At 41.3% G+C, this 19,379-nt stretch overlaps 1 protein-coding gene across 8 annotated transcripts in view; it reads right to left on the reverse strand.

The window, feature by feature from the left end:
* Nucleotides 1-19,379, reverse strand: part of AGRN (agrin) — a 653,845-nt gene that overhangs the window by 623,496 nt on the left and 10,970 nt on the right. For all 8 annotated transcript variants that reach the window (XM_089668391.1, XM_089668395.1, XM_089668399.1 and 5 more), the window contains exon 2: nt 341-602. In XM_089668391.1, the coding sequence (XP_089524517.1) occupies nt 341-602 (262 nt within the window). The remainder of the gene's footprint in view (nt 1-340; nt 603-19,379) is intronic.

Raw genomic sequence — 19,379 nt, forward strand, 5'->3', positions numbered from 1 at the left:
TCAAGGTTCTCATTTTTAACTGAAGCCCTGATGAAGGGGGGTTGCCTTTGACCTCGAAACGCATTGGCTGTCTTTCAACACAATATCAATAAATGGATTTGGACTCTTATCTATGGGTCTGGAGCTCCTTCCATATATGCACATTTTCTTTGGGTATGAAAGCCAATAACATACTAGTTGCTGTACATTACAGGCGATTCATTTCTGATATAAACATACAACAGTCATGTACAGTTGGTTTTTGTGTATCTTCACCTCACTAAAAATGTTGTGAATTTTACTGGGCACCGCAACAACCTTTTTTTGACCAATTCGCAAGAAAAGAATTCATGGTCCTTACCTTCAACACAAGACTCCACCTCTTCTAGATTTCGCAGGGTTATCCTCATCAGGCTAGAGTTCAACATAAGCTCATTGCGGTGAGATGGCCACATGTAGCGGGGGGCGGGGTTTACAAAGAATATCCGAGTATCGCCTGTAGACACTTGGTTATCACAGATGCTGGGATCTCCAAAACCTCCAACCATCACTTTGTTGCCTCCATCCAGCAGTATTTCATTTGTTACAATGTCACGTCCTTTTAAATATCGCCAAACCCGAATCTGGACAAAAAAGTGAAAGGCAAGTAAAAAAGGGTCAGTTTGAAATGTGAAAATTAGTAATTAACCTTATGTATTTCACTTCAAATATGGACACTGTACTGAAGGAGAATAAAATGTCCATTCACCAAAATTTGATATGCATGCCTTGTGTAGATACCAAAAGACTAAATAACACACCTGTGTCCTAAATCTCTGAAGGTCTCACTGGTGACATTTCTGTGTCAATATAAAGATGTGAAAGGGGACAAATGTCCTAAGACGGTCAACATAAAGTGTTACTAAACCCAGGACCGGCATTTGCTATATCTTGTCTCCCTCAGTACACAGAACATGGAAATGCAATTATTTTAGTAAATATAAACTGCTAAATACTTTTTTCTCATCAGCAGTTAGAGCAGTCTTGTGACTTATATCAGTGTTCAGCAGAGCACTGGGTAAAGCTTGTAGGAGGAGTTTTCTCTAGGAGGATGCAGAACCTCTAATCTCTGTCTTGGCAGTGCTGATTGGTCCTGTGCTGATCACATGCACTCTCCCAAAAAAAACAAAAAAAATAGCCTCTCTAGCAATACACACCAAATTGAGCATGTGCAGTGTCTCCACAACATAGGTCTTATCAGAAGATAAGAGGGAAACACTGGGAGAATCAGAGAAGTCAGGTTCAAACATCCTTTTTATACAATGCAGAGGATTAACTCCTTAGGTACCACAGTGAGTATAACAAGCATGCTTTACTGCATATACAGACTGATTTTACTGTTGTGGGTTTAGTAACACTTTAAGGGCTAAGTCCACCTTTGGTCAACCTAAAGGCCAAGTCCACCTTTCTGACCATGTTTCATGTTGCACCCCTATTTAGGGTGTAACAAGAAACATGGCCACAGTCTGCAGCCCCCACCCCCTTCCCATCACTAACTGAATCTGAGGGTTCTTGTCTGGGAATGCTCCTGTAATCTTTTTTTTCAAAGTGACAGTGTATGGCTCTACCATACAGCCATATCGACCATTCACAGAGATCCATGTATGGAGAAACTATGAGTTCCATCTGACACTGTGGCAGGAGGACATGTAGATCTCAACGGAGCACAAGTTTGGTGTTGTCCCTGCATTTCTAGTCCATTGATACTTCCTCCAGTTTTATAGCCCAAGGTCCTTACTGAGGGCTGCAGCTAGAGGAATGGTTTGCAGGACCCTGTGCAGTGCGCACACATTTTAATGATTGCAGATGCAATGCTTTGCAGACTCCAAACACAAAAAAATTGCACATTTTTTTTATAATCAGTGAGGATATGTTTTTTTATTTTTTTGCAAATGGCGGAATTGGCCTTTAAGCAACTGTAAAAACATACCAAGTCAAAACTAGATAACAGGCAATTTCCCCCTGATGGAGGTAAGATTGTGTGTGCATGTCCCAAATATCTATGAATAGTTTCCTAAATAATGTGTACAGAGACATGTGAGGTTCATCTGGAATGAGAATTTAAAGTTTTGCAATTAACAGACACCACCACTTTGTAGGGATGCACCAAAATTTCGGTGGCTGAAACGTTTTGACTGAAAACACCCCTTTCGGCTTTTGGCCAAAATGAAAAAAAGCACCGATACAGGTGCCGAAAAAACCCCGCCACTCGCCGCCACCACTGGCTGCCACTCAGTAGTTCTCAGCCTTACATGAGAAACCATCGATCCCAATGCTGGGCATAGAGATGAGTGAAGGAAAGATGGCCGCTACTCATCTCTATGCCCTTGGAGAGCTAGAGCAATGTCACCATTTTTTTTTTTTAAAGCACTAGATCAATGCTTTTTTTTTTATTCAGTGCTTTACATTGCAGAGGAAAGATGTGGGGTCTTATTGACCTCATATCTCTCCACAAAGAGGACCTGTCACTAAGTATTTCTATCACAAGGGATGCATGCATTTCCTGTGAAAAAGAATAAAAGTGATTAAATTTTTTTTAAAGGGACAGTGCAAAAAAAAAAAAACATTAAATTTAAAGAGCCCCCACCCCCCCCGTGCTTGCACATAGTGGTGAATGAATACGTAGGCCATGCCCACATATGTAAACGTTGTTCAAACTACACACGTGAGGTATCGCCACGAACGTCAGAGCAAGAGCAATATTTCTTGCACTAGACCTCCTCTGTAACTTTACACTGCTAACCTGTAGAAATCTTTAAAGCATCACCCATGGAGATTTTTAAGTACCGCATTTTCACGCCATTCCACTAGCATGTGCAATTTTAAAGCGTGACATTTTGGGTATCTATTTACTTGCCGTAACATCCTCTTTCATATTTTATAAAAAAAGTGAGGTGTATATTTTTTTTGTTTTTTTTAATCAGTGTATTTTTTTCCCAAAAATATATATTCATTTTTTAAAACTGTGCATTTCGGTGCACCACTAACCACTTTGCCTTTGGAGAATAATGGGGATCTGCTAGGAAAATATCACCTAAAGAGTCAACAATGGAACAGCCAATGATAATCTAGTACTTTCTGCAGGTTTATTTTTCATTGCATATATTACACAGGATGTCAGCTATCTCTAGCATTTGTCAAATAATAAAATATTCACTTGTGTATATCAGCAAGTGATCTGTGTCGGTAAAAACATTATTATTCTATACAATTTAATTTCTCCAAGGCTTGCAGCCCATAGTGCAGGCTGCCCTGCATGAGCTACCGCATCTTCCCAAACTATAATTCACCATCGCCCTGTAATAAAGGGTCAGCTTATAGGCTAAAGAACGATGACTGAACCCTTCAATCTTCCTTTCATTCATCCTACACTGAAGTATTTTGTAACATTAAACCAACGCTCTGCCTAGCCAGCAAAGTGCATAAGAAAGAGAAACCAAAACCATGGTTAAACCTTCTAAGTATAACTGAAGAATATAGAAGAGGAAGAGCGATGTGCAGAGAAGTACAGACGTCCCAATCTCATGAATAGGTGGTAGTGTGTCATTGCTACTTTCTTACTCAACCTGAGAACCTACAATGGTTTTCAGTCATTTTTATTTTTTAACGTTTACAAAAATGTTCAGATCATTTTTGAAGCACTACTCCGGTCTATTTTGTTTTAGTTACCAACAGAATGGAATGAGGACTAGGTAACATTTTGGTGACTTTTTTGCTGTGTGCGACCCCATTATGGAGATTTTCCTTCAATTTGTATCCCTGGGACACCATATAACCTCATCAAGGTTCTTCTAACTCTTCCCCTCTCTCCTTACAAAAACGTGTTTTTGCTGCACCTTTGCTGCCACTGGAACAATTTCCAATCACATCCTGCTCCTTTACGCCCCAGACAACAGGGTAGAAAAAGAGAGGAAAACTTTTCACAGGGGTCACAGATAGCAATACTGATTGGTCCAGTACTTTCAAATGGGCAAGTCACATGTTCCTCAATAAACTAGAAACAACATGTATTTGATTCAGCTTCTAGCATGAACGTGCCCCTAGGAAGCATTCTGTACACTATAAGCACATGCTCCCGTTGAGGAGGACTAAATAGCCAGGGTTTTACTTATTTAAAGCTAAAATCTGGGCTAAACAAATATTGTCTAAATATAAGGAGCATGTGTATTCTTACTTGGTGTGCTTTGTGTATTTCTTTCAGATCTGTGTATTAATCCAGTGTGAAACTCTGCCTCTGGAGCTTCCTGTACGAACGACTGGTCACTGCTGATCTCTCTCCTTGTGCAGGGAGACTAGTCTTGTCTCCGCCTCTCCTGAAGTATTTTGCAGGCAGCCTATAGTGAGTGGGCCAGCTGGGCCCCTCCCACCACTCTGCTTTCTGCACAGGTTATGTACAGCACAGGGATGATAGCAATGCTCCTTTTACAGGGTAATACCTGGGGTTTCAAAGTTATTTGCTGCACCCAAACTAAACGTATTTGTGTCCAGAGTTCAGCTTTAAAAGACTAAGATTTGCAGATTTGTCCCTTCTTTAAAACTAACAAAATTATAAACACAAACAAGCAAAAATATATATAGGCTTTAACATGTTAATGTAATTCCAATGACCAGGAATGCAAGGAACATTCTTATAAGTAATCATCACAATGAGCTATTGTAATCTGTAGATATAGTAATCGTTAGCAGGAGTTCTCTCGACCCAGAAAGTTATTTCAAAGGTTCCTCCATGTTAAAAAAGGTTTTGATTGGCTGGTGTAGACAAAAGGTAGCTGCAAAGAGGCTGCAGGAGATCAACAGCACTAAGCTGTGCAAATGCTGACAAAAGTAATTTATTAAAAATAGCAAATTGTTTATAATACACAATGCTATAGCATACTAAATGTCATCAGTTAGGCTTGACATGCACCTTAAGACATCTACTAAAAATTCATAAATAAAATCTTTTGTACATCTTCAGTGCTCGATTTTGATTAAAGTGGAGCTCCACCCAAAAGGGGAAGTTCCGCTTTAAGGACTGCTCTCCCACTCCCCAATAAGGATTGGCACCTTTGGGGGGCAGGGGGGAGCGAGTACCCGAAGTTCGGTGTCCTCCCTCCCTCCCTGTTGTCTTTTGGGACACATGACAAGTCCCAGAAGACTACAGGACCATGCATAAAGTGCAGCGCTACTCGCGCATGCGCAGTGGGTACCCGGCTGTGAAGCCGCAAGCTATCACAGCTGGGTGCCCACACTGAAGATGCCGGCCTCCTGGAATCCAGGACGGCCGGTGAAACTAGCTGCAGGGGACACACCACAGGACCAAGGACAGGTAAGTGGCTGTTTTTTTAAAAGTCAGCAGCTACAGTTTTTGTAGCTGCTGACTTTTATTTTGTGATAGGTTGACTGGAACTCCACTTTAATGTATATATTTTTATCATGCTGCCACAGATGGCCTGATCTGCAACAGATCTGGACAATCAAAAGTTTTCAAATAATTAAAATTCTTTTAGGTGTTGATCACCAACATAGTCAGCATGGGCCAAAAAAGGAGCATCTAAGAGTCCCAGATGGATGCTAATGCAGCTCTCAGACGACTGTACCCTCCATATATATCTTTTGGCCTTGAAAGTCAATCAACGGAGGTCTAAAATAAATTTTTTTCTTTAGTTCATCATTTTAGCCATATTCAACTAAAACTTAACAGTGGTGGTAAATATATTAGACTGTGCCACACAAGTGGGGGAATGTTGAAGTATCTACAACTCAAGCATTCCATCAGATTATGGGGTGTACATCAAGCAGCAAAACGAGCTCCTTTCATGTCTGTAAGAAAGCCAGTGATTCCCGTAAAAGGCGCATAACGCACAACGAGTTAATCATCCCTGGCTACAGTCCAGCCTTGGTTCCTGAGGAGATGAAGAGGATATAAAATAGCAGTGAATTAGCAGAGGATGGAGAGCAGGGACTGCTGACATTTTCCCTGGCTATTGGGAGCACTCAGGTGTATCGTACGAAGAGGGCAGGTGCAGTGAAAGGAGACACTGGTTACAGATACCAACAGGTGGATTAGGCTCTCCCCCCATCCCTTTCACCAGCTCCATCAAACCCTTCATATGATTACACATAACGCAGAACAAAACTGCCTTTAGGCTACACTTACAATATTTGGAAAATAAAAACTCTAAACGGGGGTCGGATCAAGCCTGGGTCACTATGAAATATCCCAAGCATTGTTATCCAGCTAAGCCACCCCACCCCCATTTTCTAGGCCATGTTGAGAGAATTATCATGCTTTTTCCTCTGGGTCTATACCTAACATTTATTATTTAGAATGCTCTGCTCAAGTTTGCTTTCCGAGATGATTCTGAACAAGAAAATTGTGATCATAGAGACTGGCAACAGAACGCACTTCCTTCTAGTGGCAACACTCAAAAAAGGATGAAAAAGAAGAAAATAAATCTTTGAGGCCAAGGCTGGCTTTAAATTGAATCTGTACTTTGCCAGTGCAGGGCAAAGCAATAGATTCATTTTATAGTGACACTAAATAATCCAAAATCCATAAACATCCACTACTGAAAGTGATTGTAAAGAAAAAAAAAAAAAAAAAAATTAAACAAACCTGTTATACTTGCCTGCTCTGTGCAATGGTTTTGCACAGCGTAGCCCCGATCCTCCTTCTCTCAGGTTCCCCACCAACACTCCTGGCCCCTCATTTTCTTGGCGTACCACCATAGGAAGCCACTTCCTATTGTGTCACACCTGCAGGTTTGCTCTCGAACCAGCTCTATGCATTTATAAAACACACAAAAAGTGCAGATTGGTTCCATCCCCGCTCCCTCCTCATTGGCTGTGATTGACAGCAGTGGGAGCCAATGGGAAGGGAGAGTGCCAAGAGGGCCTCTGCTCTTGTGCACAGGTAAGTATAAGGGGGGGGGGGGTGCAATAACAGCCTCCAGCAATAATCGCATGAAAAATCCAGCAGGCTGGTTGTACCCAAGCTGATTGATCGATCAACTTGGGTACCTTCAGCCTGCCCACAAATTATTCGAATCTCGGCTGGTTCCAGCTGAACCGGCTGAGATTGGAACCGCCTTTGGCTGGCAATACACTATACAATTTTCTTCTACAATTTTCCTTTAGATTTACCAAAGCCGTATAATATGAGTTCAAACCTAAACCATTTCAATGTGTACGCATTCAGGCAGGCCCTTGCACTATATAGCAAAGGTAAATCTAAAGGAAGTTAAATAAGAAACTTGATCAATGCTTGGTGAGCCTAAGGCTGGCCATATACTATACAATTTTCTGTCCAATTTCTGCCCAATTTCCTTTAGGATTTACCTTCAACTATGTAGTGCAAGGGCTTGCCCAATTGGATACAACTGAAAGTGTTGTTTAGGTTTGACCTCGTATTATATGGTTTTTGGTAAATCTAAAGCAAACTTCTCATGAAAATTGTATAATGTGTGGTCAGTCTTAGTAAGTTTTTTTCAGCCCACTTTCCATGGTAACCCATTGTTGGAGGTGTCTGCACTGCACCTCCATCACCTTTCCCCATAACCTATAAGGAGCATTATCCACCAGCACACCATTCTTTTATACTGAATATCGTTTCATTGAATTAGCAAAGTATTTATTTATTTCAGGTACTTCTATAGCACTGTCAATTTGCGCAGCGCTTTACATATATATTGTACATTCACATCAGTCCCTAACCCTCAAGGGGCGTACAATCTAAGGTCCCTAACTCACATTCATACATACACATACTAGGCCAATTTAGACACGATCCAATTCACCTACCAACATGTCTTTGGAGTATGGGAGGAAACCGGAGTACCCGTAGGAAACCCACGCAGGCACAGGGAGAACATGCAAACTCCAGGCAGGTGGTGCCGTGGTTGGGATTCGAACAACTCTAGTACTGCCAGGCAGAAGTGCTAACCATTTAGCCATTTTGCCTAGAGTTGCAAGAAAAAAATTACTGAAGTCTCAGGACTATGCACATGGCAAGATTATAGTAAAATCCGATCTTCACGCCAGCATCAAACTTACAGAATATGTAGAGGACACAAAAACAATCGCATATGATCTCTGCTTAAGGTGAGGATTGGTGATCATGTTTTACGATGTTCCCTACTCCAAAGAGCTCCTGACTAAGTGTATGGATCTTGATAAATGAAGCTAACACATGAAGGAACCCAGAGCAGCAATTTCTTAAATAAGGGTGTTTCAGCTTTTACGCTTCACACATCCCCGTGAGACTGTTAGCATGGATCTAGGATAACATTTGAGGAAAGATACACTTGGCATTGTTTAAAATCCCAGCAAAGTGTGAGTAAACGCACACAAGACACCACAGTGAATGCGCTCCAAGCAGATAATTACAACATGATGAGCCATAGATCTACTTTCCTCCATTGTTATTAATAAGGTACACCTTTCTACAAATACTGCATGTACACATGAACCAATGATCTACAGAAGACGGACTATGGACGTAAACGGATGGACAACAATGACAGAAGGTGTGATGTTCTGTAGGATGAGGCTCTTCTCTTATGTTCTTCTGAATAACCTTTAAAAGACCTGACACCCATGCCAATTAGAGCACAGAAAGGAAACTCCTGATGTGGAGCTGTCTACTTGAATACTTATTACAGCAAGTCACATAAGGTGAAAAAGCTGTTTTGTGAACGATGTTCAGCTGCCACTATGCAGCATTTTTTCTAAAGCTTCATTTGAGGTTACAAAGCAGGAGACCACAAATTAAAGAAACCCTGGGAAAAATAGGACAAAGACGGCTCCAGACCTCTGAAAATGCTAGTTGCCTGGCTGTCATGCTAATCTAATGGCTTCAGTACTTCCCAGGTTATGGACTCAGAAAGTGCCTAAAGTGGTTGCAAACCTCAGACATGAAAGCTGAACAAAGTACATATTTCTATAGTGTTCACTTGCCGCTCTCCAAAGCAGTGAGTGTAAATTCTGTCTGCTATTTAGATCCTCTGTTATCAGCATGAGTCACTTCTGCCAAGTTTTCCTGACATCAAGAGGTGACAGGGGAGGGAGTTCCAGCTAAGTGACAGCCTCAGGTCTGTTCCTGTGTGCTGTGAATGGGGGGGGGGGGGGTACCTCCCCTCCAATCAGCTCTCAGAGCTCTTGTACAGTCTGCAACTGCAGTTCCCTGCCCCCTGCTTTGTGAGTCTGTGAAAAATCCTTTCCATCTCTAAGTTTTACAAAGATGTACAGGATAAAATGGCTGCAGATAAACAGGTACAAATTATGTAGGAGGATTTGTTTCACGTTTTGTGTTTCACCTGAGGCCAGTCACTTCACTAGATACAGGCAAGGGTTTACAACCACTTTAAGTCAGGAAATCAGGCAGGGGTTCTAAAGTGATCTCTTAGGCTGGATTTGCATATTTGCATACAAACTATGAATGGGCTGCCAATGCATGGCAACAGTCAGAAAATGTATGGCCGTTTCTAACACAGCAACGCATGGCATGTAATCCTGTGATGGCTGCATGGCATTTCTCAGGGCAGGTTTCCTGATGGGAGCAGTGGACTGTGAGCCTGGGTTCACACTGACGCAGTGCGGAATTCACACCGGTTTCTGTGCAAATTCCACACCACATCATAATTGCACCCCATTCATGCAAACCACTGGATACAAATGGAGAAACAGAAAAAGGGTGCACCGACCTAGTGCATTATCGTTTAAAATAATTAAAGAAACAAAAATAGGTATCATACTCACAATGGACATAATAACACAGGCATGTCAAACTGAACAAGGTGTATGATCCAAACAACATCTGAGTCCATACGATGGAACCCTGGATGACCAACTGGCTAACGCGTTTCAAGGACACAACCTCTTCTTGGTTGGCTCTGAGGAAGAGGTTGTGTCCTCGAAACGCATTAGCCAGTTGGTCATCCAGGGTTCCATCGTATGGACTCAGATGTTGTTTGGATCATACACCTTGTTCAGTTTGACATGCCTGTGTTATGTCCATTGTGAGTATGATACCTATTTTTGTTTCTTTAATAAATTATTTTAAATGATAATGCACTAGGTCGGTGCGCCCTTTTTCTGTTTCTCCATTTGTATCCAGTGTATTCGGACCACCCCGGTCTGTTGAGGGCAGCAAGCAGTGCATATTCCAGAACATTCCTATTGGGTCTACTGAGTCCTTTCCTAGCGCAGGAGTAAAGTGTTTGTTGTGTTGGACATGCGAACCACTGCAGGTGTGTATGTTAAGTTAACAATACCCCGAAATCAGTTTGCAAAACTTGGTGCGATGTTCAGAATCAGATCACATGGGTGTGAATACCCATGCAATCTGATTTTAGTGTGAACAATAAAAAGGGTCCTGCTCTATTTTGGTGCAGATGCGGTGCGATCTGAGCCATACAAAAAGTATGGCTCAAATTGCACTGCACAGAAATCGCATGTGATTTGCACAGGAATGCAGTGCAGTACCTGTGCGAATCACATGCAATGTGCTGCACCGCACAAGTGTGCAACCCGGCTGAATGCGTAATGTTTATTGAAAGGGTCACTTGTAGCCTCCATCAAAAGCCCATGTGATAGGGTGACAATGTAGGAGCACAATTAGTGAACAGGGACAGTCACCCCATAACAGGCAGTTCCAGAACAAAGACTTTCACTGCAGAATTATCATATATTATTTCATAAAAGTGTCCGATTTGAAAAGTATTGAAAAAACAGCTTGTATTAGATTTAATGGTTAAGTTTAAACAATGTTCACACTTTAAGCTCCAACTGATGGAATCTCTCATTATCACCCCTATGGTAGTCAATATATTGCATAGCACCATTGAATGGAGGACATAACAGAGCCATTTGTTATCAAAGAACAATATCTAAACCATATCTGCAAAGGATCTGAAAAGGGACCAGATCACCCTAAAATTATGTAAGTCACATAAAACAATTGCAAAATCTAAATGATCACATTCCCTTATGATGACATAAACATGAAGATATAAAATCCGTGTTGAAGCTTACAATAATCTTCCTGTATAAGACCAGCCTAGGCGTCACCTTTGTTCAAGTACAGATACATTTTTCTTATCTAGACACCAAAGCAGACAGTGTGCCAATTACTTAAAGGTTAACTTAATTTTTAACACATCCTCCCACACATCCATCCATCAAACATGTCTAAGCAGTTTTGTAAACAGAGCCACCTATCTGTTTTCCCCACACAAGTTTCAGCTACTTTCCATCTCCTGAGATACCTTGAATGCTCTTATTTGACGAACGATGACCAAAAAATTCTCTTATATGAAGAGTTTACAATCTACTCAACCTAGTCTAAGGCTGGCCATATATTATACAATTTTCTTGAGATTTTTGGTTTAGATTTACCAAAAACCATATAATAGGAGGTCAAAACTAATAACGCTTTCAATTGTATCCAATTAGGCAGGTTTTGCACTACATAGTTGAATGTAAATCTAAAGAAAATTGGGCAGAAATTGGACAGAAAATTGTATAGTGTATGGCCAGCCTTAGCCCTGGTTCACACTTGTGCCCTTGTGAATGGGCTGCTGCGTCTGTGTCTCCAGCTTAAAAAAGGTGCATGCAGCAGAGGGGACATCACATGGTCTTTTTGGCCATGTGATTTCCCTACGGTCCCCACAACCACAAACGCACTACATTGGGGTGCTCTTCAGAATGAATGGCAGCCTCATGGGCCTCGTAAGAGCAGCACGGTTTGAATGCAAGAACAGATGTGATTCCCGCACCCGCAACCAGCCAGCACAGATTGAACCAGGGCTTAAGCTGGCCATATACATTTAGATTTTGGGTTTTTTTTGCTTGAATTGAGTCAACTAATTTAATTTGAAAGCCTTTCAAATTTCACCTAGAGCTGTTATTAAGCTGGCCATACATGGCTCAGTTTGTTTTCATTCAGCCAGCTGACGTAACACAAAAACTGTGCTGATTTCCCCATCCACACATTAGTTTTCTGTCAGGACAACAAGCTGGTTTTTCAGCAGGAACATTCAGCAGAAGCCGGTCTGACGACTGACTTCTGTTAAACAGAGTGGGCTACACACAGATCGAAATTTGGCCGGTTCCTGCTGAACTGACTGAATTTTGATCCATGTATGGCCAGCTTTATATATTAAACAGATTTTACTACAATGTGTACGATTTTTCCTCAATGAAAAATCACATTGAGAGAGTTTTGTTCATTAGGAGTTGATACCGACCACAGATTTGACCCCATAACCCATTAGAAAATCAAAAGAATAATCCAAAAACAATTATTTTGACAAAATTCTAATGGTGTGTGGCCAGCTTTAGAGCTCAGTGGCCTCAAGTAAATAGCAATAGAGTAATATAATTAAGAAATTATTCCTATATCCAACATTATAATGTATCAACTAAAGGCTGAAAATAAAAAAAGTTAGGGATATAGCATGTTCCATATTTTCTAAATATTAAGTTCTTATTAAAGCTACAAGTCAATCGCTAGTAGTACTTCATATGATAGAAATATTGTACAACAGGTTGAATGAAATGATAATACAAAAAGGTCATATATCCCACATAACGTCATGGTAAACCTAATCAAGTTCATGTAGAGATAATAGCAGACATGTTTCCTGCTGCTTATACTTCATCTGCTGTCAGCTCGTGGCATTGTGAGCCAGTGGAATACAATGTAGCCCATGTAGTACTAAGCCGATTGAAACAGCAGGAAGGTTGAAAAATAAAGGTTAAGAGTTGTGTGGGGAAAAATATAATAGAGATCATAGGAGGGGGGGGGGCAAATATAGCATGGGGATAGGGAAGTAGTGGGGTTGTGTATGGTGTGGTGATTCCACCCAAGAGATGTTTGGCATATTCCATACTTTCTTTGGTAGCACAAAGCGAGGACAGGTAGCACAGACCTTAGTACTGGTGCTCTGATGATGGGAAACTGGACTAAAGTCCCATATGACCCTATCTACAGTATATGTACTGGAATAATCGTCTTGTATAAGATTCATCTGGGTCTTCCACTTCTGTCCAGAGTTCAAAAATATATTTGTTGGTTAATTGGCTTCCACCTAAATTAGCCCATGTGTTGAGTGCACGTGTATATGGCAGAAAGCCCAGTAGTCAACTGTTACTGGTGATGTGGTCATTATTTGTTGGTTAATTGGCTTCCACCTAAATTAGCCCATGTGTTGAGTGCACGTGTATATGGCAGAAAACCCAGTAGTCAACTGTTACTGGTGATGTGGTCACTATTTGTTGGTTCATTGGCTTCCACCTAAATTAGCCCATGTGTTGAGTGCAAGTGTATATAGCAGAAAGCCCAGTAGTCAACTGTTACTGGTGATGTGGTCACTATTTGTTGGTTAATTGGCTTCCACCTAAATCAGCCCATGTGTTGAGTGCAAGTGTATATAGCAGAAAGCCCAGTTGTCAACTGTTACTGGTGATGTGGTCACTATTTGTTGGTTAATTGGCTTCCACCTAACTTAGCCCATGTGTTGAGTGCCCGTGTATATGGCAGAAAACCCAGTAGTCAACTGTTACTGGTGATGTAGTCACTATTTGTTGGTTAATTGGCTTCCACCTAAATTAGCCCATGTGTTGAGTGCAAGTGTATATAGCAGAAAGCCCAGTAGTCAACTGTTACTGGTGATGTGGTCACTATTTGTTGGTTAATTGGCTTCCACCTAAATTAGCCCATGTGTTGAGTGCACGTGTATATGGCAGAAAGCCCAGTAGTCAACAGTTACTGGCGATGTGGTCACAGTATAGGTTGTGTATGGGACGCATCTCCTCCTCTAGCACTGCAGCTTCCATGTGAATCTTCGGCATTCAAAACTTCCTGCCTCGTGCCATGGTTCCATCTTTGGACCCCTATATCACTGCTGAGTCTTATGGTGACAGGAGTTAGAGGATAGAACTACAATGCACAGTGGGGGTCACAGGCATCAGACACTCCTAAAAGTAAGTGTTGTGCCAAGAGTCCTATGGGGGCTTCAGTGCCACAACATAAGGTAAGAGACATAAACCCCCAGAGAGGTGAGAATAAAAACTCTTCTACTGCAAGGATATTTGATCCCACTTTTTTCCTGTTCCATCTATGCCTAATGCCAGGCAAAGCTCTGTTGCTTCCAGGCAATGGCAGAGCTTGGCAGTACCAACAGAGGTGGCCTGCCTCCTCCATCCTTTATGCTTCCTAATCGTGTGTGGACAGCAGTAGGCAAGCTCTGTCAGAGGCAGAGCTTTGCCAAATGAGGACAACCTGGCATTCAGGTGTGTGTGTGTGGGGGGGGGGGGGGTCAATGAAACCTGCTGCAGGTATATGCAGGTATCTCTAATTCCTGCACTTTAAACCAATTAGTAGTATATTAGAGTTACGGTCATGTAAATGTTACACACATTTTATTGCGACCGCACTCTTTTTCTAACATTTGTATATATGCGCTAGGAAAATTAAAATGTAAATTCTACTGGGGCAGCTGCCGACATAAAAGATGAAAGTTCTCTGTACAGCAATGGATAACTTAATCATAAGGATCAGTATCAGACGTCATAATCCACATATATGCCAACTGTCTCATATGGTGGCTGTGTAGATAGATATAATGTTTGGTGATTAAAATTCCACCCAAATGCTTGTAAGCTCTTTACACTTTTACCACCCATACTGGACCTGGTTGTAGCTAACAGGACAGTAGTGAAACTCTACTTGGTAAATTTGCATTCCACTCAGTAAAGTAATGACCATAATTAGACAAGATTATTATCAGGCATGTTATCAAAATGACAATTATTGCTCTCTCAGTGTGGTTATCTCACTAAATATATTTTAGGCCCAGCAATATGTCATATCATATGACCTATTGAAACCTTGATTGTGACAACTTGGGCATGTAGGAGGTAATTAACTGAAATAAAATGCATGTTTTGTTGATGAATATTCCCTTTTCTTTAAAGAAAAAGAAACATTTTCTTTAGAAATTGCCTGGAAACCCATAGGTTGGTTGTACTTTGGTAAGAAGTTGTGGTGCGTCAAGCACGGGACAATTTCATTTGATGAAGGGCAGTAATTGTGCATGACAGATCAATCTGTCTGTGTCGGACAGTCTCAGGCCAGGCCAAATTTTCTTCTTCAACAAAAATCCAATAGATCAAATCACATCATACAGGAACAACTGTTCATAATAAGAAATATTGTTTAAAATAATTAGGCTGGAAAAGCATTCTCTGCAGGTAATACATTTTGAGAAATGTTTTCAATGAATACAATCCAAAAGAGATCTGCTACAGTCTATAGGAGACATATTTACCCCAAGATCATCCCTTAACATGATTCTGCAACAGTGGCTGCACTAGATTACAGACAAATCGAGGGAAAGTGGAACTTTAGACACAAATTAAAAAACAGCAACTGGGCAGGCTTTTTATTGCAGAAGAGACATACTCTGGGGAAGTCAATAAAGCATTTGCCCCCTTTTCTGGTGTTTTGGCCTTTTAAAAGGTCATGCACTAGACTCAAAAAGCCTTGCCTTCAGTTTCAGCAGCTTTGCCAAAATGTGCAACAGATTCAGGTAGTTTGGCTGCACCAAATAAAAAAAAAAAAATATTATTACTAAAGGTACTTATATAGCACCGTCAATTTATGCAGCGCTTTACACACACACATTGTACATTCACATCAGTCCCTAACCCTTATGGAGCGTACAATCTACCTCCGGTTTGAAGAAATAAACCCTTCTGTTCTTTACAGCCAAAAAAGGCTGCCAAATTAGCTTTTGTTTAATCTACAGTTGATGTGGTGCTACGCATTTGGTCAGTAATGACATGAGCCATTTGATGGCTCAACAGTTTAGCTGAGAGCCCAAGCAACTGTAAAATTTATCATTCACATCATGACTATAATGTAACGGTTTTGGAAAAAGATAAATAGTTAGAAAGCCTAACCAATTTTTACCTTAATGCACTTTTTGCATTAAGGTAAAAAATGTTTAGTCATCGGTCTCCCCCCCCCTTTTACCTACCTGACCGCCCATTCGATCCAGCCCTGTGTGCGTCTGCAGTTCTGTGCTCCCTTCACTTCCTGGTCTCTCAGGCTTTGCTGAGGCCATTGGCTCCTGCTTCTGTCAATGAAAGCCACTGATGAGAGGGCAGCATCGAGCCTGTCTATGTCAGAAGACACAGACAGCTAGGCTCAGGATCAAGCCCACACGACTGCTCTCAAAGAAAAAGTCTTTCTATAGGAGGCACTCAGTGTAGGGGAGTAGCCGGGAGCGCCAGCACGGGACCCGAGAACAGGAGGATCAAGGTCGCTCTGCAATTCCATTGCACAGTGCAAATAAGTATAAACCTATTAAAAAAAAAAGCATTTACAATTACATTAAATCAATAAGTTCATTCCTGCTTTGAGACCAATTGTAACTTGTTATACAGAGACAGGCAGAGTTTTGAAGGCTCTGTAGCTGGGTGGCAAGTTTGCCACCACTACCCTCTCCTTACCTGTTACTGGTTGTCAAGAATGCTGTCAGTGTCACAGCCACCAGGCTCCTAGCAACCAATGGCACTGATAGTAGGTGCAGCCTGATGGGAAAGCTAGTTCCTCATTAGGTCAGCTCTCTCCTTGTGGTTGAGTGTGGGCAGTGTACAAACCAATAGAAGACTGTCTATTGGCTATACGTCCATCCAATGCCTGCTGTAGATCACAAGGGGAGTGGACCTGATGGGGAACTAGAGTATCTGAATCCACTCTGCTCACTGCACTGTGATGCAGAGCAAGGGAGCAGTTTCAATGTGACAAATGTTGGATCCTGCCACATATTCATGTACCCATTTCCAGGTGGTTTGTAGGCACTCTATCAATTCCCCAATCTGTCTCTTCTGCCGTGAAGGATTCTTTCCTACCTGTTTGCAATCTTCTTGCTGAGATAAATAAACTCCTGCACATGCAGTGGAAATGCCAACCTGGCACAGCCAGTAAAAATATTTGCAGATCCTATACCTGGAAGAAGGCTAGAAAAAGATGTCAGCACCGGTGAGGGAGCTTGCAGATGTTACAATGGTGGAGAAGAGCTGAGCATTATTCTGATTTCGGTTAAATAAAGTGAACATCTTGATTTTAGCACAGCTGCAGTGTGCTGAAAAGCATTAGTAGCTCACTGATTGATTTCAACTGTTGCCTGGAAGAGCTCTTTAAAGAAAGATTGTGGATTGCTGGAATCATTTTCAGACATTCAAGCAACATAAAGAGATTTTACAGGTGGAGTGAATCCTACTGAAAAATGGCTATAGAACTGAACAGGAGTGGTTGTTACAGCAGTAGTTTTACTTGTGCAGAATTGGAAGATTGTGCATTTCTGGAATTCTGGAAGTCTTACTGCATTTCTGGCCAATTTTATACTTACAAGCAAAGAGGTTACATACAAAAGAACTGCTACAACACAAGATAGCAGCCAGACTGACAATGGCGTGGTGCATTAAGACACATTCATCTTGTCAACACAACAGGTTTTAAACACGCATGTACCTTCTCCAGTGCAGAGAACCACAAAGCACACATTTTTGTTGAAATAGTTATTACAGGTCACCATAGTCATCAACAGGCTATGAAAACTGCTTCCGACAATTTTCATTCTGATGGGATTGTGCAGCAAATGCTGCTTCTTCGTTTCCTTAGGCTTTTCAGCCCTATTTTTTATTTTTAAAATGCATTTAGATTTTAAAAAAGGCAGTTTTAGGTTGTCTATGGTCATGCCAGGGTGCCATTGTTGATACAAACAGCACTAGTATGTCAAGCAAGAACATGACAGATCTTCCAATGCTTCTTATCAGTACACGGCAGCCTCTTATATGAATTACAGGTTAAGCTTTATGATACACTACGCTTTATGATACACTAAGCTTTCAAGGTCTTTTGCTATACAACAAGCAAGCCTAAACATTAGTAGGATTTACAGATAATGTTGATGTAACTCACAGCACCAACAACTGACACATTCATAAATAAACCATAAAGGACAAGACCCCAATAAATAACATAGTAGAGACACTACCTATGGGCACAATTACCATGGAGGCAATCTGTTTTATTCAGTCTATTAACCTTTACCCACAGTTGAATTTATCACTATCCATACTCACAATTTTCTTTCCCTTCCTCTCTCCTAACTCTGGAATGCTAATTATCTGCTCTACTTTAACCACTCCAACAGGATATATAATGCACTACACGAACGGTTGCATCAATGAACCAATAAAGTGATTAACTGTATGTGATATAGTTGTGCAGTTAATTATCAACTGCTGGGTATATTATTACAACTGTAAAAAATATCAGAAATCGTGTTATACATCATGTATTGGAATCAGCATGAGGTTAAGAGGGATAGATTAGATGGGCCCTGCACACAATCACAAGATTTATTAATTAAATCTTAAGAACTGGCGAGTTGTGATGTCATTACATGAAAGGCACGCTCACAAATCGCTAAGGTTAATCAGCACATAATATTGGAATAAAAGAATAGTGATGTAGTGATGAAAAGCATATTTAATTGCATTTATTATTGCAAAGAAGGCATATAGAGGAGCCTAAGGCTACGTTCACGTATGTGCGGGTGGTGCCGCTGCGGATCCGCGTGAAAATCCATGCAGCCGCACCACCCGCACAGAGAAATGCGGACGCGCGGGTGGGTGCCATTAGTTCTAATGGCATGCCGCATGCACTGGAAAACGCAAACATACTGGGAACCGAGGTTCTCGTGTGGGCTGCGGTTTCAGAAGAAATGCAGGGACTTCTTCCCTGCATGTCACGGGTACGGGACTGCATTCAAATTAACGGGCTCTCGTGACCGTGCAAAACGTGGCCTGCACAGCCGCATATATGTGAACCGGGGCTAAGCCCACTTTGAAAGACCAGTAGCCAAAATTTCTCAAGTCAGCTCAGCGTGCCCCTTCCCATGTCCCACTATTATCTTTTAATTATGACTGATGGCCTCTCTGACCAATAGTAATGGACTAATGTACCCTGGATTTGTCAGTAACCAGATTCTCAATAAAAGTGTACTTTAAAGTCGAACTTCGCTCAATCATCATCAACTATTTTGACCCTTATCCTGCTAGTATTAGTATAAAGATAGGAAAGTATATATTTACTTGTTTAAAAAAAAAATTATACATTTCTTCAGTTACTTCCTGGTTTCCAGACCTTGGCAAATTATGTCATAAATCCCAGAAGTCTTCCGGAAGGGAGGAGGGGTTTACTCGGCTAAGCATACTCTCCTGCCAGCATGCCTGAGCTAAAGGCAGATGGACTCCAGGAAGTACATACTACATGAATAATCTGCCCTTGCTCAAGATGGCCATGC

This window comes from Staurois parvus, unplaced genomic scaffold (genome assembly GCF_062004578.1).
Source record: "Staurois parvus isolate SC_StPar_1 unplaced genomic scaffold, SC_StPar_1.0 ptg000057l, whole genome shotgun sequence".
Taxonomy (NCBI): domain Eukaryota; kingdom Metazoa; phylum Chordata; class Amphibia; order Anura; family Ranidae; genus Staurois; species Staurois parvus.